This window comes from Scyliorhinus torazame, chromosome 16 (assembly GCF_047496885.1).
Source record: "Scyliorhinus torazame isolate Kashiwa2021f chromosome 16, sScyTor2.1, whole genome shotgun sequence".
In the NCBI taxonomy this organism is placed as follows: domain Eukaryota; kingdom Metazoa; phylum Chordata; class Chondrichthyes; order Carcharhiniformes; family Scyliorhinidae; genus Scyliorhinus; species Scyliorhinus torazame.
In genome coordinates, this window is record NC_092722.1 from 166,143,122 (window position 1) to 166,163,841 (window position 20,720).

Consider the following 20,720-nt stretch of genomic DNA (forward strand, 5'->3'; position numbering starts at 1 on the left):
AGTGGCGGATTTCTGAGGCGTGGAGGGTTCGGGAGAAAAAGGCCACGGGTCTGCCCGTTTGGTTAAGGGTGGCCGCTAGAGCTACGTCGGAGGCGTCGCTCTCGACCTGGAAGGGGAGGGACTCGTCGATGGCGCGCATTGTGGCCTTTGCGATATCCGCTTTGATGCGGCTGAAGGCCTGGCAAGCCTCTGTCGACAGAGGGAAGGTCGTGGTCTGTATTAGGGGGCGGGCCTTGTCTGCGTACTGGGGGACCCACTGGGCGTAGTACGAAAAGAACCCCAAGCAGCGTTTCAGGGCTTTTGGGCAGTGCGGGAGGGGAAATTCTATGAGTGCGCGCGTACGTTCGGGGTCGGGGCCTATTATCCCATTGCGCACTACGTAGCCCAGGATGGCTAGCCGGTCGGTGCTAAAAACGCACTTGTCCTCGTTGTACGTGAGGTTCAAGGCTTTGGCGGTCTGGAGGAATTTCTGGAGGTTGGCGTCGTGGTCCTGCTGATCGTGGCTGCAGGTGGTTACATTGTCGAGATACGGGAATGTGGCCCGCAACCCGTGTTGATCAACCATTCGGTCCATCTCCCGTTGGAAGACCGAGACCCCGTTTGTGACGCCAAAAGGGACCCGTAGGAAATGGTATAATCGCCCGTCTGCCTCGAAGGCTGTGTACTTGCGGTCACTTGGGCGGATGGGGAGCTAATGGTAGGCGGACTTGAGGTCCACGGTGGAGAAGACTTTATATTGGGCAATCCGATTGACCATGTCGGATATGCGGGGGAGAGGGTACGCGTCTAGTTGTGTGTACCTGTTGATGGTCTGGCTGTAGTCAATGACCATCCTTTGTTTCTCCCCTGTCTTCACTACTACCACCTGCGCTCTCCAGGGACTATTGCTGGCCTGGATTATGCCCTCCTTTAGTAGCCGCTGGACTTCGGACCGAATGAAGGTCCGGTCCTGGGCGCTGTACCGTCTGCTCCTAGTGCGACGGGTTTGCAATCCGGGGTGAGGTTCGCAAACAAGGACGGGGGTTGCACTTTGAGGGTTGCGAGGCCGCAGATAGTGAGTGGGGGTATGGGGCCGCCGAATTTGAACGTAAGGCCCTGTAGATTACATTGGAAATCTAATCCCAGCAAGGTGGGGGCACAGAGTTGGGGAAGGACGTTAAGATTGTAGTTTCTGAACTCCCTCCCCTGCACCGTAAGGGTAACTATGCAGAATCCCTGGATCTGTACGGAGTGGGATCCTGCAGCTAGGCAAATCTTTTGTGCGCTGGGATAGGTGGTCAAGGAACAGCGTCTTACCGTGTCGGGGTGTATAAAGCTTTCCGTGCTCCCGGAGTCGACTAGGCATGGCGTCTCGTGGCCGTTTATTAGGACCGTTGTCGTCGTCGTCTGGAGTGTCCGGGGCCGAGCCTGATCGAGCGTAATCGAAGCGAGCCGTGGTTGTAGTAGTGGAGTGGGGTCCGTTGTTGCCGTCCAAGATGGCGTCGGGGATGAACAAAATGGCCGCCCCCATACATCGCACGTGGCTGGGGGGTCACAAGATGGCGGCGGGGTGGACAAAATGGCCGCCCCCATGCGTCGTACAGGTCTGGGGCGGTCCAAGATAGCGGCGCCCCTCCTCCCCTCGTGGTGGTCGGGACCCAAAATGGCGGCGTCTGCGGGTCGCACATCGGCGCCCCTCCTCCCCTCGTGGTGGTCGGGACCCAAAATGGCAGCGTCTGCGGGTCGCACATGGTGTGCTGGGGGGGCTGGGGAGCGCTAGGACCGCGAGCGCTAGGACCGCGCGGAGCTCCCTCACCGCGAGCGCTAGGACCGCGCGGAGCTCCCTCACCGGGGACAGCGGTGGTCAGGGCCCAAGTCGGCGGCGCCGGCGGGTCAGGCGTGGGGCCGCGAGCACAAGAACCGCGCGGAGCTCCCTCACCGGGGACAGCGGTGGTCGGGGCCCAAGTCGGCGGCGCCGGCGGGTCAGGCATGGGGCCGCGAGCGCAAGGACCGCGCGGAGCTCCCTCACCGGGGACAGCGGTGGTCGGGGTCCAAGTAGGTGGCGCTGGCGGGTCAGGCGTGGGGCGCGGGACGGGGGTTAGGGTGGCGTTAGGGACGCGAAAAACTCCCTCCTCTCCGTGGAGAGTGTTGGCCGGGACCCAAAGCGGTAGCGCCGGCGGCGGGTCATACATGGGCTGTGGGGAGGGGGGTTGGGGAGCGTAGGCGGCGTGCAGGGCTCCCAGTTCTCCCGGGACCGCGGTGGTCGGGACCCAGAGCGGCTGCGCCTGCGGGTCGTACATGGCGTGCTGGGGGGTTGGGGCGCATAGACTGCTTGCAGGTCTCCCTGTTCTCCCGGGACGGCGGTGTACTCGCGGGACCGGCACACAACCGCATAATGGCCCTTTTTCCCGCAGCTTTTGCAGATGGCTGCGTGGGCCGGATAGCGCTGACGGGGGTGTTTCGCCTGGCCGCAGAAATAACAGCGGGCGCCCCCTGTGCGACTCGGCGTTTGGACCGCACAAGCCTGTGGGGTGTCCGGGGGGGGAGGTAGGGGGTTTGCCGCGACGGGTACGTACGGGGCCCAATGGCCTGCCGCGCGGTCGGGGCCGTAGGCGCGGGTATTATGCGCGGCCACGTCTAGGGAGGCTGCTAGGGCCCGTGCCTCTGAGAGTCCTAGCGACTCTTTTTCTAGAAGCCTTTGACGGATTTGGGAGGATTGCATACCTGCCACAAAAGCATCGCACATTAACATGTCCGTGTGTTCGTTTGCGTTCACCGACGGGCAGCTGCAGGCTCGTCCCAAAATCAGCAGCGCGGCGTAGAATTCGTCCATCGATTCTCCGGGAGCTTGCCGTCTCGTCGCGAGCTGGTAGCGAGCGTAGATTTGGTTAACTGGGCAAACGTAGAGACTTCTGAGTGCTGCGAACGCCGTCTGGAAATCGTCGGTGTCTTCAATGAGGGTGAAAATCTCCGTGCTCACCCTCGAGTGCAGGACCTGCAGTTTTTGTTCGTCTGGGACTCGGCCGGTGGTCGTTCTGAGGTAGGCCTGGAAGCAAGTCTGCCAGTGTTTGAAGGCTGCTGCCGCGTTCACTGCGTGGGGGCTGATCCTCAGGCATTCTGGAATGATCCTGAGCTCCATAGTCCTTTTTAGGCACGCTTAATAAATTGTAGCGCACAAAGACTCCATGAGACGAATAGAGTGAAGTCGATGAGGCTTTATTAAGCGTGTCTGTTCCCCAGCAGCTCGATAGTAAACTGGCCTGCGGGGGAAGACTCCGGCTTCTTATACTCCGCCTTCAGGGCGGAGCTTGAGGTCAACGGCCAACCAGGACCCGGGATCTGTCCGCCAATGACATTAGGGCTTCCAGTCCCACATGACCCCCAATACATATTACCACAGTGGCCCAAACCGATGCTCCCACTGCTCCCACATGCTGCCTCCATTGGCCCCAAACTCTCAGGGCCGCCACCACCACTGGACTGGTGGAGTACCGTGCCGGCGGGAATGGCAGAGGCGCAGTTACCAATGCACCCAAACTGGTGGCCTGACATGAAGCTGCCTCCATACTGTAGCCACCTAAAATGGCTGATTCCCGATTAATTTGGCCAAAACTCGATGTAAAATGGCTAACCGAAAAGGCTGATGGGAAAAGCAGCCAACAGGGCACAAACGGACAGCTGCAGACAGAACAGCGTATTCGGCTCTGGGGAAGTCGGCCCAGATCGATACCTGCGACCATTAGCAGCACATCAACCCAGACATCTGCAGTTTAATCGGCTATCCCCGGGAACAATTGCAACAAATTAGCAATTGAATGCCGATCCAGACCTCTCGGCGCCAGCAGTGGCCAAGACAAAGAAAGGTGAACGACCACCCCCCCGATCGAGGAATCGCCCCATTATTGGAGCATATCGAACCCAGTGATTGGGAACAAGTCCAATCACTTGGGACCAGGGTCAAGGTCCACCCCGAGAGGCGGGAAGCCCCCGCGAACTATAAAGATAGGGGCCAAGTACAGATCGACCCTTCTCTCCCTTCTTCTCCTGCTCGCAACCTTCGCAAGAACCATCGACCAGCAACCGTAAGTTTGACTCGAGCGATCGCTACCCGATAGAGACTCCTAGCCATCGACCTGTATCAGCCTTTTGAATCCCGCAGGCCAGACCCAATTCGATAAGCCATTTGTTTCCCTGACCTGGTGGGCCATTCCCAAAAGTTAAGTATTGGCCAGTAGTGGTAGGTAGTGATATAGAATGTAGGATTATTGTATAAGTATTTATTGCTGTATATAATAAATGACTGTTGATTTTACTCTTACTAAGTGGTGTGCTGCCTTATTAATCATAACTAGAGCTTGAACCACGTGGCGGTATCAGAAAGATACCTGGCGACTCGTGAGCAAAGGTGACAGAATTAGAGCTAATAAAACTAAGGCTAATAAGAGCAACAATATTCACCCATGCCGACCCCTCCCCCATCAGCTACTTCCTGATCATGGCTATATTAGCCGCCCAGTAATAGTTGCTAAAATTTGGCAGCGCCAGCCTGCCCTCTCCCCGACTCCGCTCAAGCATTACCTTCCTTACTCGCGGGGTCTTGCCCGCCCAGACGAAGCCCGTGATCACTCTGTTGACCCGCTTAAAAATGGACCGTGGAATAAAGATGGGTAGACACTGAAATACAAATAGGAATCTCGGGAGGACTGTCATCTTCACCATTTGCACCCTCCCACCAGAGACAACGGAAGCGCGTCCCATGTCCGAAAATCGTCCTTCATTTGGCCCACCATCCGGGCCAAATTCAGTTCATGCAGCCGGTCCCATTCCCGTGCCACCTGGATGCCTAGCTACCTAAAGCTTCCTTCTACTAACCTAAACGGCAGCTCCCCCAATCGCCTCTCCTGTCCCCTCGCCTGGACCACAAACATCTCACTCTTTCCCATATTAAGCTTATACCCCGAAAACCGGCCAAATTCCCCTCGAGTCCTCATGATTTCTTCCATCCCCTCTACTGGATCTGAAACGTACAGAAGCAGGTCATCCGCATAGAGCAAAACTCTGTGCTCCACCCGCCTCGATCCTCGATCCTGGAGGACAAGATTTTGGCCAGCAACTTGGCATCTACATTCAACAGGGAGATCGGCCTGTAGGACCCACACAGCTCCGGGTTCTTGTCCCGCTTAAGAATCAGCGAAATTGTTGCCTGTGACATTGTCGGGGCAACACCCCTCTTTCCCTTGCCTCATTGAACATCCTCAACAACACCGGCCCCAATATCCCCAAGAACGTTTTATAAAACTCTACTGGGTACCCGTCCGGACCCGGGGCCTTACCCGCCTGCATGGCCTTCAAGCCCTCCACTATCTCTTCCAGCACGATTGGGGTCCCCAGCCCTTCCACCCGCTCCCCGTCAACCTTTGGAAAATTCAGCCCCTCCAAGAAATGCCTCATCCCCTCCAGCCCCGTAGGAGGTTCCGACCTGTACAGCCTGCTGTAGAAATCCCAAAACGCCTTATTCACCCCTACTGAATCACCAATCAGGTTCCCATCTCCGTCCTTTACTTTCCCTATCTCCCTAGCTGCCTCCCTCTTTGTAAGCTGCTGTGCAAACATTCTGCTGGCCTTCTCTCCATGTTCATAGATCCCCCCCTCGCATTTCTCAGCTGCTCCACAGCCCTCCCTGTGGTCAGCAAGCTAAACTCCGCCTGTAACCTCCGCCGTTCCCTTAAAAGCCCTGCCTCTGGGGTCTCCACATTCCTCCTATCGATCTGTAGTATCTCCTTTACCAGTCGGTCCGTCTCTGCCCTGTCCACCTTCTCCCTATGGGCCCAGATCGAGATCAACTCCCCCCTGACCACCACCTTCAGTGCTTCCCAGACCATCGCTGCTGAAATTTCCCCCGTGTCATTGACCTGCAGGTAGCTCTGAATGCCTTTCCTCAGCCGCTCGCACACCCCTTCATCCGCCAAAAGTCCCACATCTAACCTCCAGTGCGGGCGCTGGTTACTGTCTTTACTAACCTGCCGGTCAACCCAGTGCAGAGCATGGTCTGAGATTGAAATCCCGAGTACCCCGTGTCCACCACCCCAGCCAGCAAGGCCCTGCTCAAAATAAAGAAATCAATCCGGGAGTACACTTTATGCACGTGTGAGTAGAAGGAGAACTCCTTCACCCTCGGCTGCCCCAAATCTCCATGGATCCACCCCCACCATCTGCTCCATGAACCCTCTTAGTTCCTTTGCCATTGCTGGCACCCTGCCCGTTTTTGAGCTTGACTGGTCCAAGCCAGGGTCCATAACTGTGTTGGAGTCCCCTCCCATGACCAACCTGTGCGAGTCCAGGTCTGGTATCTTCCCCAGCATCCTCTTTATAAGCTCCCCAGCAGCCCAATTTGGCACATACACATTTACTAATACCACCTGCACCCCCTCTAGCTTCCCACTGACCAAAATGTACCGACCTCCCATGTCCGAGACTATTCTACCGGCCGCAAACACCACCCGCTTATTGATCAAGATCGCGACCCCTCTAGCCTTTCAATCTAGTCCCGAGTGAAAGACCTGACTGACCCCGCCTTACCTCAGTCTAACCTGGTCCGTTACACTAAGGTGCGTCTTCTGCATTGCACCCCCCCCCCCCCCTCCGCCGATCAGACATCCCCTTTTATAGGCCCACCTCCAGCCCGTGCTCCGGGAGAAAGAATGAATGAGGGATTGGATTTGTTTGTTGGATTTGTTTATTGTCACGTGCACCGAGGCGAGCAGCTCAAACATGATCGTTTAGTACATGAAAATAAAAGAAAAGAAAAAGAAAATAAATAATAGGGCAACACAAGGTATACAATGTAAATACATAGACACTGGTTTTAATCAGGTCAGTCCATAAGAGGGTCATTTAGGAATCTGGTAACAGCGGGGAAGAAGCTGATTTTGAATCTGTTAGTGTTCTCAGACTTTTGTATCTCCTGCCCAATGGAAGAAGTTGGAAGAGTGAGTAAGCCAGGTGGGAGGGATCTTTGATTATGCTGCCCACTTTCCCAAGGCAGGGGGAGATGTAGATGGAGTCAATGAATGGGAGGTAGGTTTGTGTGATGGACTGGGCTGTGTTCACAACTCTCTGAAATTTCTTGCGGTCTAGGGCTGAGCAATTGCCATACCAGACTGCGATGCAGCCCGATAGATACATTACTGATGCATTACTAAGTTCTGAAACATTTCTCAAGCAACAGATGATGAAGATGACCCTGATGATCCAGATTTTGAGGATGACAAGAATACCATGAATTCAACAGACTCCAGATGGTTATTTGAAGATTCGGAGGAAGAAGGTTTTGACAATATTTTTTCTGATTGCAGAATGGGGTAGCCATTTAATACCTTTAGGTTTGATCACTGTTATTTTGCAATGTAAAGTTATAAAAGTAATCGATGAAGCAAGGCTCTGTCTTGGGATAGTTCATAAAGTTTAAAAAATCTGCTCCACCACCAGGAATGTCTTCAGGGCAGCTCCTGCTTTTCTGAAAGTGAGGCCAAAGGCGTAAAAATGGGATTTTCCCAAACTACAGGTGGTACAGCAGCAACTTTGAGAAATTTCAAGGAAATAGTAATTTAAGTAAGCTGTGTGAGAAGTCTCAGGTTATTCAACGCTGAGGGGTTAGTGGACCATTCCTCAAGCACAAAACTGGGAGAAAAATATCCAGTTTTGGTGGCTATGGCTAAGGGACACCTCGAGCGTGCCTGATACATGGCTTTCTTGATGGCCACCTTCAAAATAGATTTGGCCCTTGAAACTGGTAAAGAAGGGCCGAATGAGTTTTCTGGACATCTTCCAGGGATTGCTCACAAACTGTCTTTTTGGTTCCTTTTGCAACCAAATATTAAAGGAATCATTGGAGAACACCAAAATATATTTTTTAAAACCTTACCTCAATGTGAAGCCATAAGAAGCAGTAATGCTGCTCCTGGCTCCTCAGGATACTATGGGCTGTTGCTGCGTTTCAATCTCTCATCCTCCTCCTCGCCACCAATCCCACCTCCCAGAATATACCTCATGGATGTTTTGGCATAATGACACACCCAAATTGGTCCAGAGGAACCGGTAGAGAGTAGTGATCTTTACATGGCTATGGGTAACAAAAGATCCCTTACTGTAGTGTGTATGGTAGGACTATTGTATGTAACATGCGTTACTCAATCCAGTTGCGGCAGAGGCTTTCTGCACCTTGTTGAAGAAGGCTCGAAGTCGTCCAAAGGTATTGAAAGGTTTATTGAGTAACAGAATTTAACAACTGCGTGAGTTCTTACTTTAAGATCAATACCAGTAGAAAGGTTACAATGTTTATATACAGTAGCTATGTCTGACCACACTAGTAGCCCTGAGCTAGATCTATGCTCCTGCTCTCGTCACAGTCTAATCACCAAGAGGGCTAGAGAGCCGCTTGCATCGGGCTTTTATACCCGCCAGTGCTGCCCCTAGTGATCTTTCAATTTCCTATTAACCCCTTATGTACATACCCATGTAAAGATCACTACACAGAGCAGCCTCATGAGACCCACTTGCATCGCACTAGGATTTAGTTAGATGAAGCTAAACTTAAAATGAGCCTGAGGCACTTGTGTCTGGTGTGAGCGCACCGCTTATTTTGCAATGTGGAGATTCAGTCTTCTCAATGGCATGTACAGTCTAAATCCAGAGTACACTTACATCAGCGCCCTCTCAGGGTGCCAATCACATACCCACCCTGGACCTGTTTTGCAGAGTATAACCCCAGTGGGCTACCAGGCTGGGTTTAAAAGATTCTCTCGGTGGCCCTACCAGGGCCTTTCCAGGAGCACAGAGCTCACAGCCTGCAACACAGACATTCACCATGTGCTGAGTGCATCAACTGGTTAGGACAAGGCAAAGGTCTTTAGTTAAAGCTGGTATCGTATTTACCCAGAGTTCAAGTATGTTTAAATAGTTAACCTTTTAATAAAATAGTGTTGCACTACTTCAAGTGTTGGTGACCTGTATGTGATCCAGAACACCCAACACAGCACTCTTGGTGCTCCGGAGCCTTTCAACTGTGCCAAAAAGAATGACACTCTGCATTGCATGTATGGAATTCACAGCAAAGCTCTGCCCTCTACCTTTGGCAGCTAACAACTGAAACCATGGCACTATTTTATTAGCATTGTAGCAGAGTCCCACAAAACATTTGCAGCACCATTAGTATCATTATTGTAATAGTATTTTGTTAAATCCCCATCCCATGTCTTTTCATTCTTCCCTGCCATCCTTCTCAAACCACCCCTATCACATTTCCCCTCACCGTATTTCCTTTTGCAACCAAATGTGGACCAATTTGGGTGTGTCATTATGCCAAAACATCCATGAGGTATATTCTGGGAGGTGGGATTGGTGGCGAGGAGGAGGATGAGAGATTGAGACGCAGCAACAGCCCATAGTATCCTGAGGAGTGAGGAGCAGCATTACTGCTTCTTATGGCTTCACATTGAGGTAAGGTTTTTTTTAAAATATTTTGGTGGTCTCCAATGATTCCTTTAATATTTGGTTCCCATCCCACCCCTTCTTCAAAGACCATCCCAATCCCCCGTTCCACACCTCCAAGGCCTCTTCATATTCTCCGATCCCAAGCCCACATTCTATGCCTCCCATGCATTCCTATCCCTCAATGCCGACCCTCTCCCATGTTGTTTCCCTTCCCATGCTGCCCACTCTGATGGCATTTCCCTCACCGTGCTGTCACCCGCCTCCCATGCCATTTCCCCCACCCAACCCCCTGTCATGTTATGCTCTAGGCGTAGCATAAGCAGCTTCCTTGTGGCGCACTTGACAAAGGAAGGTTCAGACGTGGAGATAACTTCAACACGTTTATTAAACTATTTACACTTCTCCTACTCGGGCTCGCCACTACTGTTAATCCTTCTATAGCTACTCAGACTGACTAACCAGTCTGCTACAATCCACGTGGTGGGAGTGATGTGTTTCAATAAACCCTCTGTCTCTACTCACTGACTGTCTCCACTGGAAAGAGCCAGATCATGTGTGTTATGTCCTTTATATATGGGTTGGTGTAATGCCCTCCTGTGGTCGTGTCACCTCTGTGTGTGGCTTAATTGAGGTGGACAAAATTATGAGGGAAAGAGATAGAGTGGGCAGGATCAAATTGTTTCCCTTGGTGGAGAACTCTAGAACCAGGGGATATAGATTCAAGATAAGTGGCAGAAGGTGTAGAGGGGACATGAGGAAAAACATTTTTTACGCAGAGGGCAGTGGAAGTCTGGAATTCGCTGCCCAAGCTGATGGTGGAGGCAGAGACCCTCAACTCTTTTAAAAGGTGCCTGGATCTGCACCTTATGTGCTCTAAGCTACAGGGCTGAGGACCAGGTGCAGGAAGGTGAAATTAGAAAGGGCACCTGGGTGTCCGAGGGCTAGCATGGACAAGATGGACCGAATGGCCTCTTTCTGTACCATAACTTTTCGATGATTCTATGATTCTACTTGTTAAATATTTTTTCCAGATCCTTGTTTAGTAAATCCTTGTGAAAACGAGGGGACCTGTGAAGCGAAAGGGAACGATTTCATATGTCACTGTCATCCTCTCTATACAGGAAAGACCTGTCAAATTGGTAATGACTTTTCTAAAAGATGATTTTCATAATTCATTTAATACTGATTTATTATGTTTGGCTTGTAATGCAATTAAAAAGAGAGGCTTTCATGGAAAAAACCTGCTAAGTTTAAAGCAATGAGTTAACCAGAAACAAAGAGTAAAGAAATCTACAATTTTATTCAGCCAATATTGTTGCACCTTCCTCCTTGTTCTGTTATTGCTGGTTCACGCGGCATTGAGTAGTGCATTCTTCCTACAGTGCACCTCAAATCCCACTGGGTTTTGTGTATCCTTGATGAGTTCTTGCTTGTTTCTTTTTTCCTGGAATACAAAGTAGCTGAGGATTCTTACCAGGCTGAATATTAAATGTAGAAGATACTTCAATGCACCTGAGTCAACAATCTTTAAGGCGCAGTCAAGTTATGCATGTGTTGCTGTACGGCGTTGTGTACAAATGTCAAAAAAAATCCTCTCACTCGCATTGTTATAATATCAGAAATTGCAGAAACATTATAAGGTGAATGGTGCAATCTTTAAAAGTGGTCTAAGCAGGGGGTACTTATGCGCAAATCTTAGTAGATGGCAGACAGGTTAACAAAGCATTTAATAAAGCAAATTGATCCGTTCCTTTATAGATAGAAACATAGCTCCAAAAAATCAATAAGTCATGCTGTACATATATGAAATAATAGTCAGTCCCCAGCTGTACTATTGCCCCATTCTGGACACCAAACATTAGGGAGAACGTAAGAACATAAGAACTAGGAGCAGGAGTCGGCCATCTGGCCCCTAGAGCCTGCTCCGCCTTTCAATGAGATCATGGCTAATCTTTTGTGGACTCAGCTCCACATACCCGCCCTCTCACCAAAACCCTTAATTCCTTTACTGTTCAAAAATCTATCTATCTTTGCCTTACAAACATTCGACGAGGTAGCCTCAACTGCTTCACTGGGCAGGGAATTCCACAGATTTACAACCCTTTGGGTGATTAAGTTCCTCCTCAACTCAGTCCTAAATCTGCTCCCCCTCATTTTGAGGCTATGCCCCTAGTTCTGGTTTCAGCCGCCAATAGAAAGAACCTCCCTGCTTCTCTGGGGACTGCCATTAGCACTCTTTCCCCTTGGTTTCTGTGGCCATTAGCACCCGGTTTCCCTGGGTTTCTGTGGCTATGACTCATCTTTCATTCTCACTCCACAGTATAAATATTTCCCACTTTCTCTGTCTGTTAGCTTTGACAAAGAGTCATCGGACTCGAAACGTTAGCTCTTTTCTCTCCCTACAGATGCTGCCAGACCTGCTGAGATTTTCCAGCATTTTCTCTTTCGTTTCAGATTCCAGCATCCGCAGTAATTTGCTTTCTCCCTGCTTCTATCTTATCTATTCCCTTCATAACTTTATATGTTTCTATAAGATCCCCCTCATTCTTCTAAATTTCAATGAATATAGTCTACTTAGTCTCCCCTCATAAGCTAATTCTCTCAACTCCAGAATCAACTTAGTGAATCTCCTTTGCACCCCCTCCAGTGCCAGTACACCCTTTCTCAAGTAAGGAGACCAAAACTGTACACAGTACTCCAGATGTGGCCTCAACAGCACCTATACAGCTACAACACAACCTCCCTGTTTTTAAACTCCATCCCTCTAACAGTGAAGGACAAAATTCCATTTTCCTTCTTATTTACCTACAAACCAACTTTTTGCGATTCATGCACAAGGACACCCAGGTCCCTCTGCACAGCAGCATGCTGCAATCTTTTACCATTTAAATAATAGTCCATTTTGCTGTTATTCCTACCAAAATGGATGACTTCACATTTACCAACATTGTAGCTAATCTGTCAAACCCTTGTCCACTCACTTAAACTATCAATATCCCGCTGCAGACTTTCAGTGTCCTCTGCACACTTTGCTCTATCACTCATCTTAGTGTCATCTGCGAACTTTGACACATTGCACTTGGTCCCCAACTCCAAATCATCTAAGTAAATTGTAAACACTTGTGGTCCCAACACTGATCCCTGAGGCACACCACTAGCCACTGATCGCCAACCAGAAAAACACCCATTTATCCCCAATCTTTGCTTTCTGTTCGCTAATCAATCCTCCATCCATGCTAATATGTTACCCATAATGCTGTGCACCCTTATATCATGCTGCAGCCTTTTGTGCAGCACCTTGTTGAATGCCTTCTGGAAATCCAGATACACCACATCCACCGGTTCCCCATTGTCCACCGCACTTGTAATGTGCTTAAAGAATTCCAGTAATTAGTTAAACATGACCTGCCTTTCATGAACCCATGCTGCGTCTGCCCAATGGGAAAATTTCTGTCCAGATATCTCGCTATTTCTTCCTCGATGATAGAGGATGTGTAGACTTCAGAGTGGGCTCATAAGAGATTTTCTAGAATAGTCTCTGGGACGGGGTTTACAGTAGCGAAGCTGGGATTGGTGTTCTAAGAGCCAAAAAGGCTCAGAAGAGATTTGAGCAAAGGGTGGAGTGGGGTTTTGTGACAAGTAGAGTAAATGAAGAGGAACTGTTCTCAATGGCTAAAGGGTCGATAACCAGACAGCACAGATTTAAAGCAAAGAACTAGAGGCAACATGAGGAAAGGTTTTTCATGCAACACATGGTCAGGATATGAAATGTAGAGTGATGGATTCAATACTAGGCGGCCTGCCTTTTTGTTGCACAACAGCGATGCTTGTGACTCTGCTTTTCTTGACTTTCTTTATTAGTTTTGGCACAAAAATGTGGGCTGTCGTACTTCAAACATTGTTCCACAAATTTGTTTTGTGTCAAATGGGGCAATGTTCAAGGTTATTTTATTTATTTAGTTTACTTTGCCTGGCCTCCAGTAACTCATTCCTAGCTTGTGCGTTATTTGAGCTGCAAGAGACCAAATTGATCTCCCCAGCTCTCGTTTGACCTCCTGAACTCTACCAACAACAACTCTTTGGGTGCCCTGTGCAGGCACCACCACGGTTTTTAGGATATTTTAGGATATATTAGGGTATATTATTAGATGTGGTTTTGTCAGCATCACTCACCTCCTCAGCACACATAAAAATAAGATAATATACTGAATCAGATACATCTCTTCCTTTGTTTTATTTGCTGTAATGTTGTGCACAATGTGTCAGACAAAGGGCACGATTTAACTAAATGGAACTATGTCCCATAGCGTGTTTAGCTGTGTGTTTCCCGGCACTCACAGCAACAAAAGATAGGCACTACACAGAAATTATGGGTGCGATTCACCGGCCTCGTTAAGCTCTCGCTCGAGCGAAATGAGGCTGGTGTATAGCGGGAGAGGCCAAAAACAAGAACCGCGCCAGTTAGCGATGCAACCAGCCTGGTCCATGAGACGAAAGCGGGATCTCTCCTAGGGTGGCGAGAAACCAATTATCACCACTTAAGCCCCATTTCCATACAATTAACAGAAGCTACCCTATAGCCAATGGTCTCCTATGATTCCTCGGCCTCCCCAGCCAATTAGTACTCCTTTTTAAAAATGTGAATCTGGCGGAAGGGCTTCTGTGGGGAGCCGAAGAGGTGAGTAGCCGTCTTTGCTCAAGCAAAGAGACTGGAGGCGCTGGGAGAGTTCTTTCTTCAACAGCATCAGTGCCCCAGTTAGGTCCATGCTCCTGGTTGATTGATATTAATTCTCACAGGTGCATGAGGTCCAATTCACTTTCCACCTTCTCAACTGAAAGGCTAAGTCAGAATGAAAACAACTGGACGCTTTTCAAAATTGTGTTATTTACCTTGCAGTGAAAAATCCGTGTAAGAAGAATACATGCAAGCATGGAGAGTGTGTCCTCAATACTGTTCCACCATACCACAAGTGCAAATGCAACTACCCATTCAAACCGCCAAACTGTAGAAAACGTATGGTAACCATTTCTACTTTTCAATTTGATATGCATATACGCGTTTGTGTTTTTTAATGTCACTTCGTGAGCTATTGTCATGAAATCTGTCAAAGGCAAAAGCACTATACAAGAGGAGCTCATGCAGATGATTCTGCAATCCAGTGTCCCTCTGGCAGCCATTTTCCTATCCAGCTGAGAGGGTTGGGTCAGAGAATCACCCTTTGCATTGAAGCACAGCAAAACAAAATTAATACAAATGTTCTGAAAGGAATCAGAGGAAAATTAAAGGAGAAAAAAATTCTAAAATCAGTCAAAAAGAATGAGGGAAAGGGAAAAAAAATGGAAACGAATATAACAGCAAATATAAAACAACTAATTAGTTATTCTGCAAATATAACAGTAATAAAGCTAATTAAATAAGAAAGTTAACACTCTCAGGCACTCCAATGAAGTTTGAAAAGAAATCAAATGGTATAATGCAACTCAACTTCTACAGAATCTGAGATAAATTTTCACAAGAAGTTTAAAAGTATATGATGGTTCTGAGGGGGACCAGGCCACAAAAGAAGGAGATGTTGACTGTAGTCCATAACAGGCCGACATCGGAACACCTCCACCCACATCATCCCCCACCAAAACCTGCTTCCTAATCCCTGGTATATATGAAACACTGCACCCGCTGTCTCCATGTAATATACTTACAACAACTCATGGTGCACTATGAACCAAGCTGAGGGTTTATAATAAGGAGGGGCAAATATACTGTGGAGGAGCAAATTAAACTTGTGAGGAGCTCTTGCCTTCTGTTATCCTACCATCAAAGACTGAAGCCCCTGTGTGAATATCCCCTGAACACCAACGAGTGACTATCTTCCTTAGGAGGAGGTTAATGGGTTCTATTTAGGTTTGAAGTGGCTCTAAGTTATTTGGGAGCTCAGTTCAGAGTTCATCTACCATGGTTGACTTAGCAGACCCATTTTCTTTTTAAAATTCATTTATGGTCTATGGGCGTTGCTGGCTGGGCCAGAATTTATTGCCCATCCCCTGTTGCCCCTGAGAAGGTGATGGTGAGCTGCCTTCTTGAACCACTGTAATCCCTGAGGTGTATATACACCCACAGTGCTGTTAGGGAGGGCATTCAAGGATTTTGATCCAGCCACAATAATAATAATAATAATAATAATCGCTTATTGTCACAAGTAGGCTTCAGTGAAGTTACTGTGAAAAGCCCCTAGTTGACACATTCCGACGCCTGTTCGGGGAGGCCGGTACGGGAATTGAACCCGCGCTGCTGCCTGGTTCTGAATTACAAGCCAGCTGTTTAGCCCACTGCACGACGATATATTTCCAAGTCAGGTTGGTGAATGACTTGGTGGGGAACCTCCAGGTCAATCTGTAGTGTTCAAAGGTATTGTTAACAATTAACTAGTCAGGCTAGTCCATTAACTGAATCTGGAGGGATAGTCATTGGTGGCAGTGGGGTTTCGTACCACTGCACCAGATGAACCAATTCTCTACCAGGTAGGAAATCTCAGAACTCCCTCCAAGTGATCCTTGGGTCTCATCTACAGAACTGGTTGTGGATGCCAGTCGGGTGATCTCATGCAGGTTGCTGTTTGGCTTATTGAAAAATTCAGCCGGCTTGGATATGGGGCTGTTTCATGAATAAATACCAGAATAGGAAGAAGGAAATGCAGAGTGGCTGCAGCTCATAGTATTACTGTGGAGTGAGGAGGCACTGCTTCTCCTGGCTCCACACTAATGTAAGTACTCTCTGAAGACATGGAGCAACAATTCAGAGCATGTGTGATACATGGTTCTCCCAACATAAGCCCAATTCAGCAGCAAGGAAGTAAAGGAGGCATTATAACCCTGATTAACATATTCAACGGGCTATTTTTAAAAATGTGGATGCCTCTGCTGACAAATTGACACTTCTTGGGGAGATAAAGTATGAGAGAACATGGCTAGAAACATTTTCCTCAAAATCAGGCAAAACAAGGACCAACTTCTCCTTATTGTTTCTCTGCGTGTTTACATTTGTTTTATCAAACATCAAACAGTTTCAAAGTAGAAAAAAATCATAACAGCTAAAGTAAAGATGGTAGTCTGAATTCCATATGTCTTTGGTGATGTTATGAAGTTTAAACAACTTTTCCCTGCTATCTCCTCTCAGCAATTCGCACATGCTCAATAAACCCTTGTAAAAACGGTGGAACCTGCAGAACGGGCCGAACAAGAAGATCTTTCACCTGTATCTGTCCAAAATCATTCACAGGACAGTATTGTGAAACAGGTAACAATGTTCACTAAATTGGTATCATGAACAGAATTGACGTACTTCTTTTATGTGTTTTTATGTAAGGGGTGTATCTTTTCTTACCCCAATTAAATGATTCTGACAAAAAATTTTTTGTGAATTTCAAAATAAAGATTATTTATTATCACATGCTTACCCGGGATGTTTAAACACGATTTCTCACTGACTCATCTCATCTCATCGATAATGTCACATACAGAAATAATAGATACAGATTAAAATAAAAAACTATGGTTGCAACTTAGTTATCTCAGTCACTTTGCGTTTGGTAGGCCTGTAGTTATTTGAAATGATAATCATGTAAAGTAGAGATTCCCAGTCAGCTGGGAGACTTCTAGTTTTCAAATTTCCAGTAAGTAGGTTCTCAGGAAAACTTAAAATTGGAACAGGTTGGGGGGTGGGTGTCCCTGTCCCACTTTCAAATATTACTGTTGTCACAGACATAATTTATTTGTTCCTTTTTGCTGCTTATGGCCAGTATGTTTGTATGTACGGGAATGTGTTTTATTACCCTCAGAATCCCAATTAAATAGTGGCCAGCAGCAAGCTTTTCGTTGCTCTAAAAAAAGAGTTATTTATTAGCATGAACTTGCCTTAGATTTCTTTTTAAACATGGCATTTAACTCATTTAACTCATTCATAAAACGAAGATACAGATGAAGGTAAAACAATACAATTGCAATTTATGATTGTCTCAATCTCATTTGTGGCAGGCCCATATTTTCTTAGATGAGTTGATGCTTTAGTTGAAGTAAAGGATTGTAAATCAGAGGATTCTCAGTAAGCTGCAAGGCTTCCTGTAGTTGAATTTCCAGGAGAATGGTTCTCAAGTGAAGTTGAAGTTGAAACAGTTTGGAAGGGAGTCTTTCTTCCGCTTTCAAGGCATTGCTGTTTTTTTTTTTACCTTAGTTGCTTCAATAACTCACAGCTTCTTCGATGGATTTCTGGTGGAAGTCTGGGCTGAATATTGCAGGGAGATGGACGACTCACCCCCTCAGTACAATATCGGTGTGGAGCCCACCTGCTCCTCACGGGCCAACCCCACAGCCATAACGTGTTGCAGGCAGGCTAAACATGCACTGATGGGACTTTGGCTCTCATTGGTAAGGAATTCCTGCCCTCGGGAGCTGCCAGACAATCCGATTGTCTGCAAGTTCCATTATCCTGGTAGTGCCAAGAGTACAATAGTAGGCTCTGCCAGTACTGCCACAGGGGACAAGAAGAAGAAGGAATGGATCCTCGGAAACAGGCCTGGAGTCTTCGTAGGGGAAGGTTTGCTACATTAGAACGGTGGGGGAGGGGACTGGGTAGTGGGGGTGCGGGGGGCAATGGGTTTAAGGCTGCTTGTGGGTGGGAAGAAAGGAGCGTTCAATCTTAGGACCCTTCGGATCTCCGAGGTAGAATCCACATCCCATTTCTAAAAATTGGGCTGCTCACTCCCGCCTGACAGACCACACCAGATGTTTTTGGGCATGGGCAGCATATTATGTTCCCACCATAATGAGTATTGACTACCCCTTTTCAGTTATGTTGAGGATGGGCTGGTCCCCAGCATACCCTGTGTCCTTTGGCACCCTACTATCCATAGGTGACTGGCAAGCAAGCTTCTGCTGTACTGCCCGGTGGTTCTTTGACTGGATAAGGTATCTCTCTTGCTGACTGTCTGCTAGCTTGGGAACCACTTTTTCCCCTATTTAAATCCTGATGAAAGGTGTCTGCTAACCAGAGCTCTGGGGCGGGATTCTCCGACCCCCCCACGTCGGCGTAAATCAAAACACCTTTAAATCGGTGTCAACCAGTGCTCATGGTTGACGCCAACCAGCGTGGAGGTGGGCGGCGGCCTAGGGGGTTGGCCGCTGGAGAGGTGATGGCGTGGCCGCAGTCTGTATGTGTGGGGGAGAGGTGTGTGTAGGGGTGTGTGTGTGTGCGGCGGGGGGGGGGGGCGGTTAGAGTGGGGTGGGCTCCGGGGGAGCGCCGGGAGGGGGGGTGAGTGCCGGGGACGGGAGGATGACTGCCGGGGAGGGGGCTGGGGAGGGTCTGTGCCGGGGTGGGGGTGGAGGGGGCGTGCCGGGGAGAGGGACGGAGGGGGTCCGTGCCGGGGATGGGGACGGGGAGGTGCGTGCCGGGATGGGGGGCGGAGGGGGCGTGCCGGGGAGAGGGACGGAGGGGGTCCGTGCCGGGGAGGGGGCCGGGGAGGGTCCGTGCCGGGGTGGGGGGCGGAGGGGGCGTGCCGGGGAGAGGGACGGAGTGGGTCCGTGCCGGGGAGGGGGACGGGGTGGTCCGTGCCGGGGAGGGGGTGGGTCTGTGCCGGGGAGGGGGATGGGGGGGGGTTCCGTGGCGGGGAGGGGGACGGGGAGGTGCGTGCCGGGGAGGGGGATGGGGAGGTGCGTGCCGGGGAGGGGGACAGGAGGATGACTGCCGGGGAGGGGGACGGGGAGGTGCGTGCCGGGGAGGGGGACGGGGATGTGCGTGCCGGGGAGGGGGATGGGGAGGTGCGTGCCGGGGAGGGGGATGGGGAGGTGCATGCCGGGGAGGAGGACGGGAGGATGACTGCCGGGGTGGGGGACGGGGAGGTGCGTGCCGGGGAGGGGGACGGGGAGTTGCGTGCCGGGGAGGGGGACGGGGAGGTCCGTGCCACGGAGCGGGACGGGGAGGTGCGTGCCGGGGAGGGGGCCGGGGAGGGTCCGTGCCGGGGTGGGGGGCGGAGGGGGCGTGCCGGGGAGAGGGACGGAGTGGGTCCGTGCCGGGGAGGGGGACGGGGTGGTCCGTGCCGGGGAGGGGGGGGGTCTGTGCCGGGGAGGGGGATGGGGGGGGGTTCCATGGCGGGGAGGGGGACGGGGAGGTGCGTGCCGGGGAGGGGGATGGGGAGGTGCGTGCCGGGGAGGGGGACAGGAGGATGACTGCCGGGGAGGGGGACGGGGAGGTGCGTGCCGGGGAGGGGGACGGGGAGGTGCGTGCCGGGGAGGGGGATGGGGAGGTGCGTGCCGGGGAGGGGGATGGGGAGGTGCATGCCGGGGAGGAGGACGGGAGGATGACTGCCGGGGTGGGGGACGGGGAGGTGCGTGCCGGGGAGGGGGACGGGGAGGTGCGTGCCGGGGAGGGGGACGGGGAGGTCCGTGCCAGGGAGCGGGACGGGGAGGTGCGTGCCGGGGAGGGGGACGGGGACGTTCGTGCCGGGGAGGGGGACGGGGGGATGACTGCTGGGGAGGGGGGGTCCGTGCCGGGGAGGGGGTGGGTCTGTGCCGGGGAGGGGGATGGGGGGGGGTTCCGTGGCGGGGAGGGGGACGGGGAGGTGCGTGCCGGGGAGGGGGATGGGGAGGTGCGTGCCGGGGAGGGGGACAGGAGGATGACTGCCGGGGAGGGGGACGGGGAGGTGCGTGCCGGGGAGGGGGACGGGGAGGTGCGTGCCGGGGAGGGGGATGGGGAGGTGCGTGCCGGGGAGGGGGATGGGGAGGTGCATGCCGGGGAGGAGGACGGGAGGATGACTGCCGGTGTGGGGGACGGGGAGGTGCGTGCCGGGGAGGGGGACGGGGAGTTGCGTGCCGGGGAGGGGGACGGGGAGGTCCGTGCCACGGAGCGGGACGGGGAGGTGCGTGCCGGGGAGGGGGCCGGGGAGGGTCCGTGCCGGTGTGGGGGGCGGAGGGGGCGTGCCGGGGAGAGGGACGGAGTGGGTCCGTGCCGGGGAGGGGGACGGGAGGATGACTGCCGGGGTGGGGGACGGGGAGGTGCGTGCCGGGGAGGGGGACGGGGAGGTGCGTGCCGGGGAGGGGGACGGGGAGGTCCGTGCCAGGGAGCGGGACGGGGAGGTGCGTGCCGGGGAGGGGGACGGGGACGTTCGTGCCGGGGAGGGGGACGGGGGGATGACTGCTGGGGAGGGGGGGTCCGTGCCGGGGAGGGGGAGTGCAAGGGCAAGTGAGTTGGTCCACCTGGC

The 20,720-nt window shown here is 51.1% G+C and overlaps 1 protein-coding gene across 1 annotated transcript in view; it reads left to right on the forward strand.

The window, feature by feature from the left end:
* habp2 (hyaluronan binding protein 2) overlaps positions 1 to 20,720 on the forward strand; it is a 171,722-nt gene that overhangs the window by 126,862 nt on the left and 24,140 nt on the right. Inside the window, exons 17-20 of the mRNA XM_072477631.1 lie at positions 7,202 to 7,306; positions 10,503 to 10,610; positions 14,369 to 14,485; positions 16,646 to 16,765. Coding sequence (XP_072333732.1) covers positions 7,202 to 7,306; positions 10,503 to 10,610; positions 14,369 to 14,485; positions 16,646 to 16,765 — 450 coding nt within the window. The remainder of the gene's footprint in view (positions 1 to 7,201; positions 7,307 to 10,502; positions 10,611 to 14,368; positions 14,486 to 16,645; positions 16,766 to 20,720) is intronic.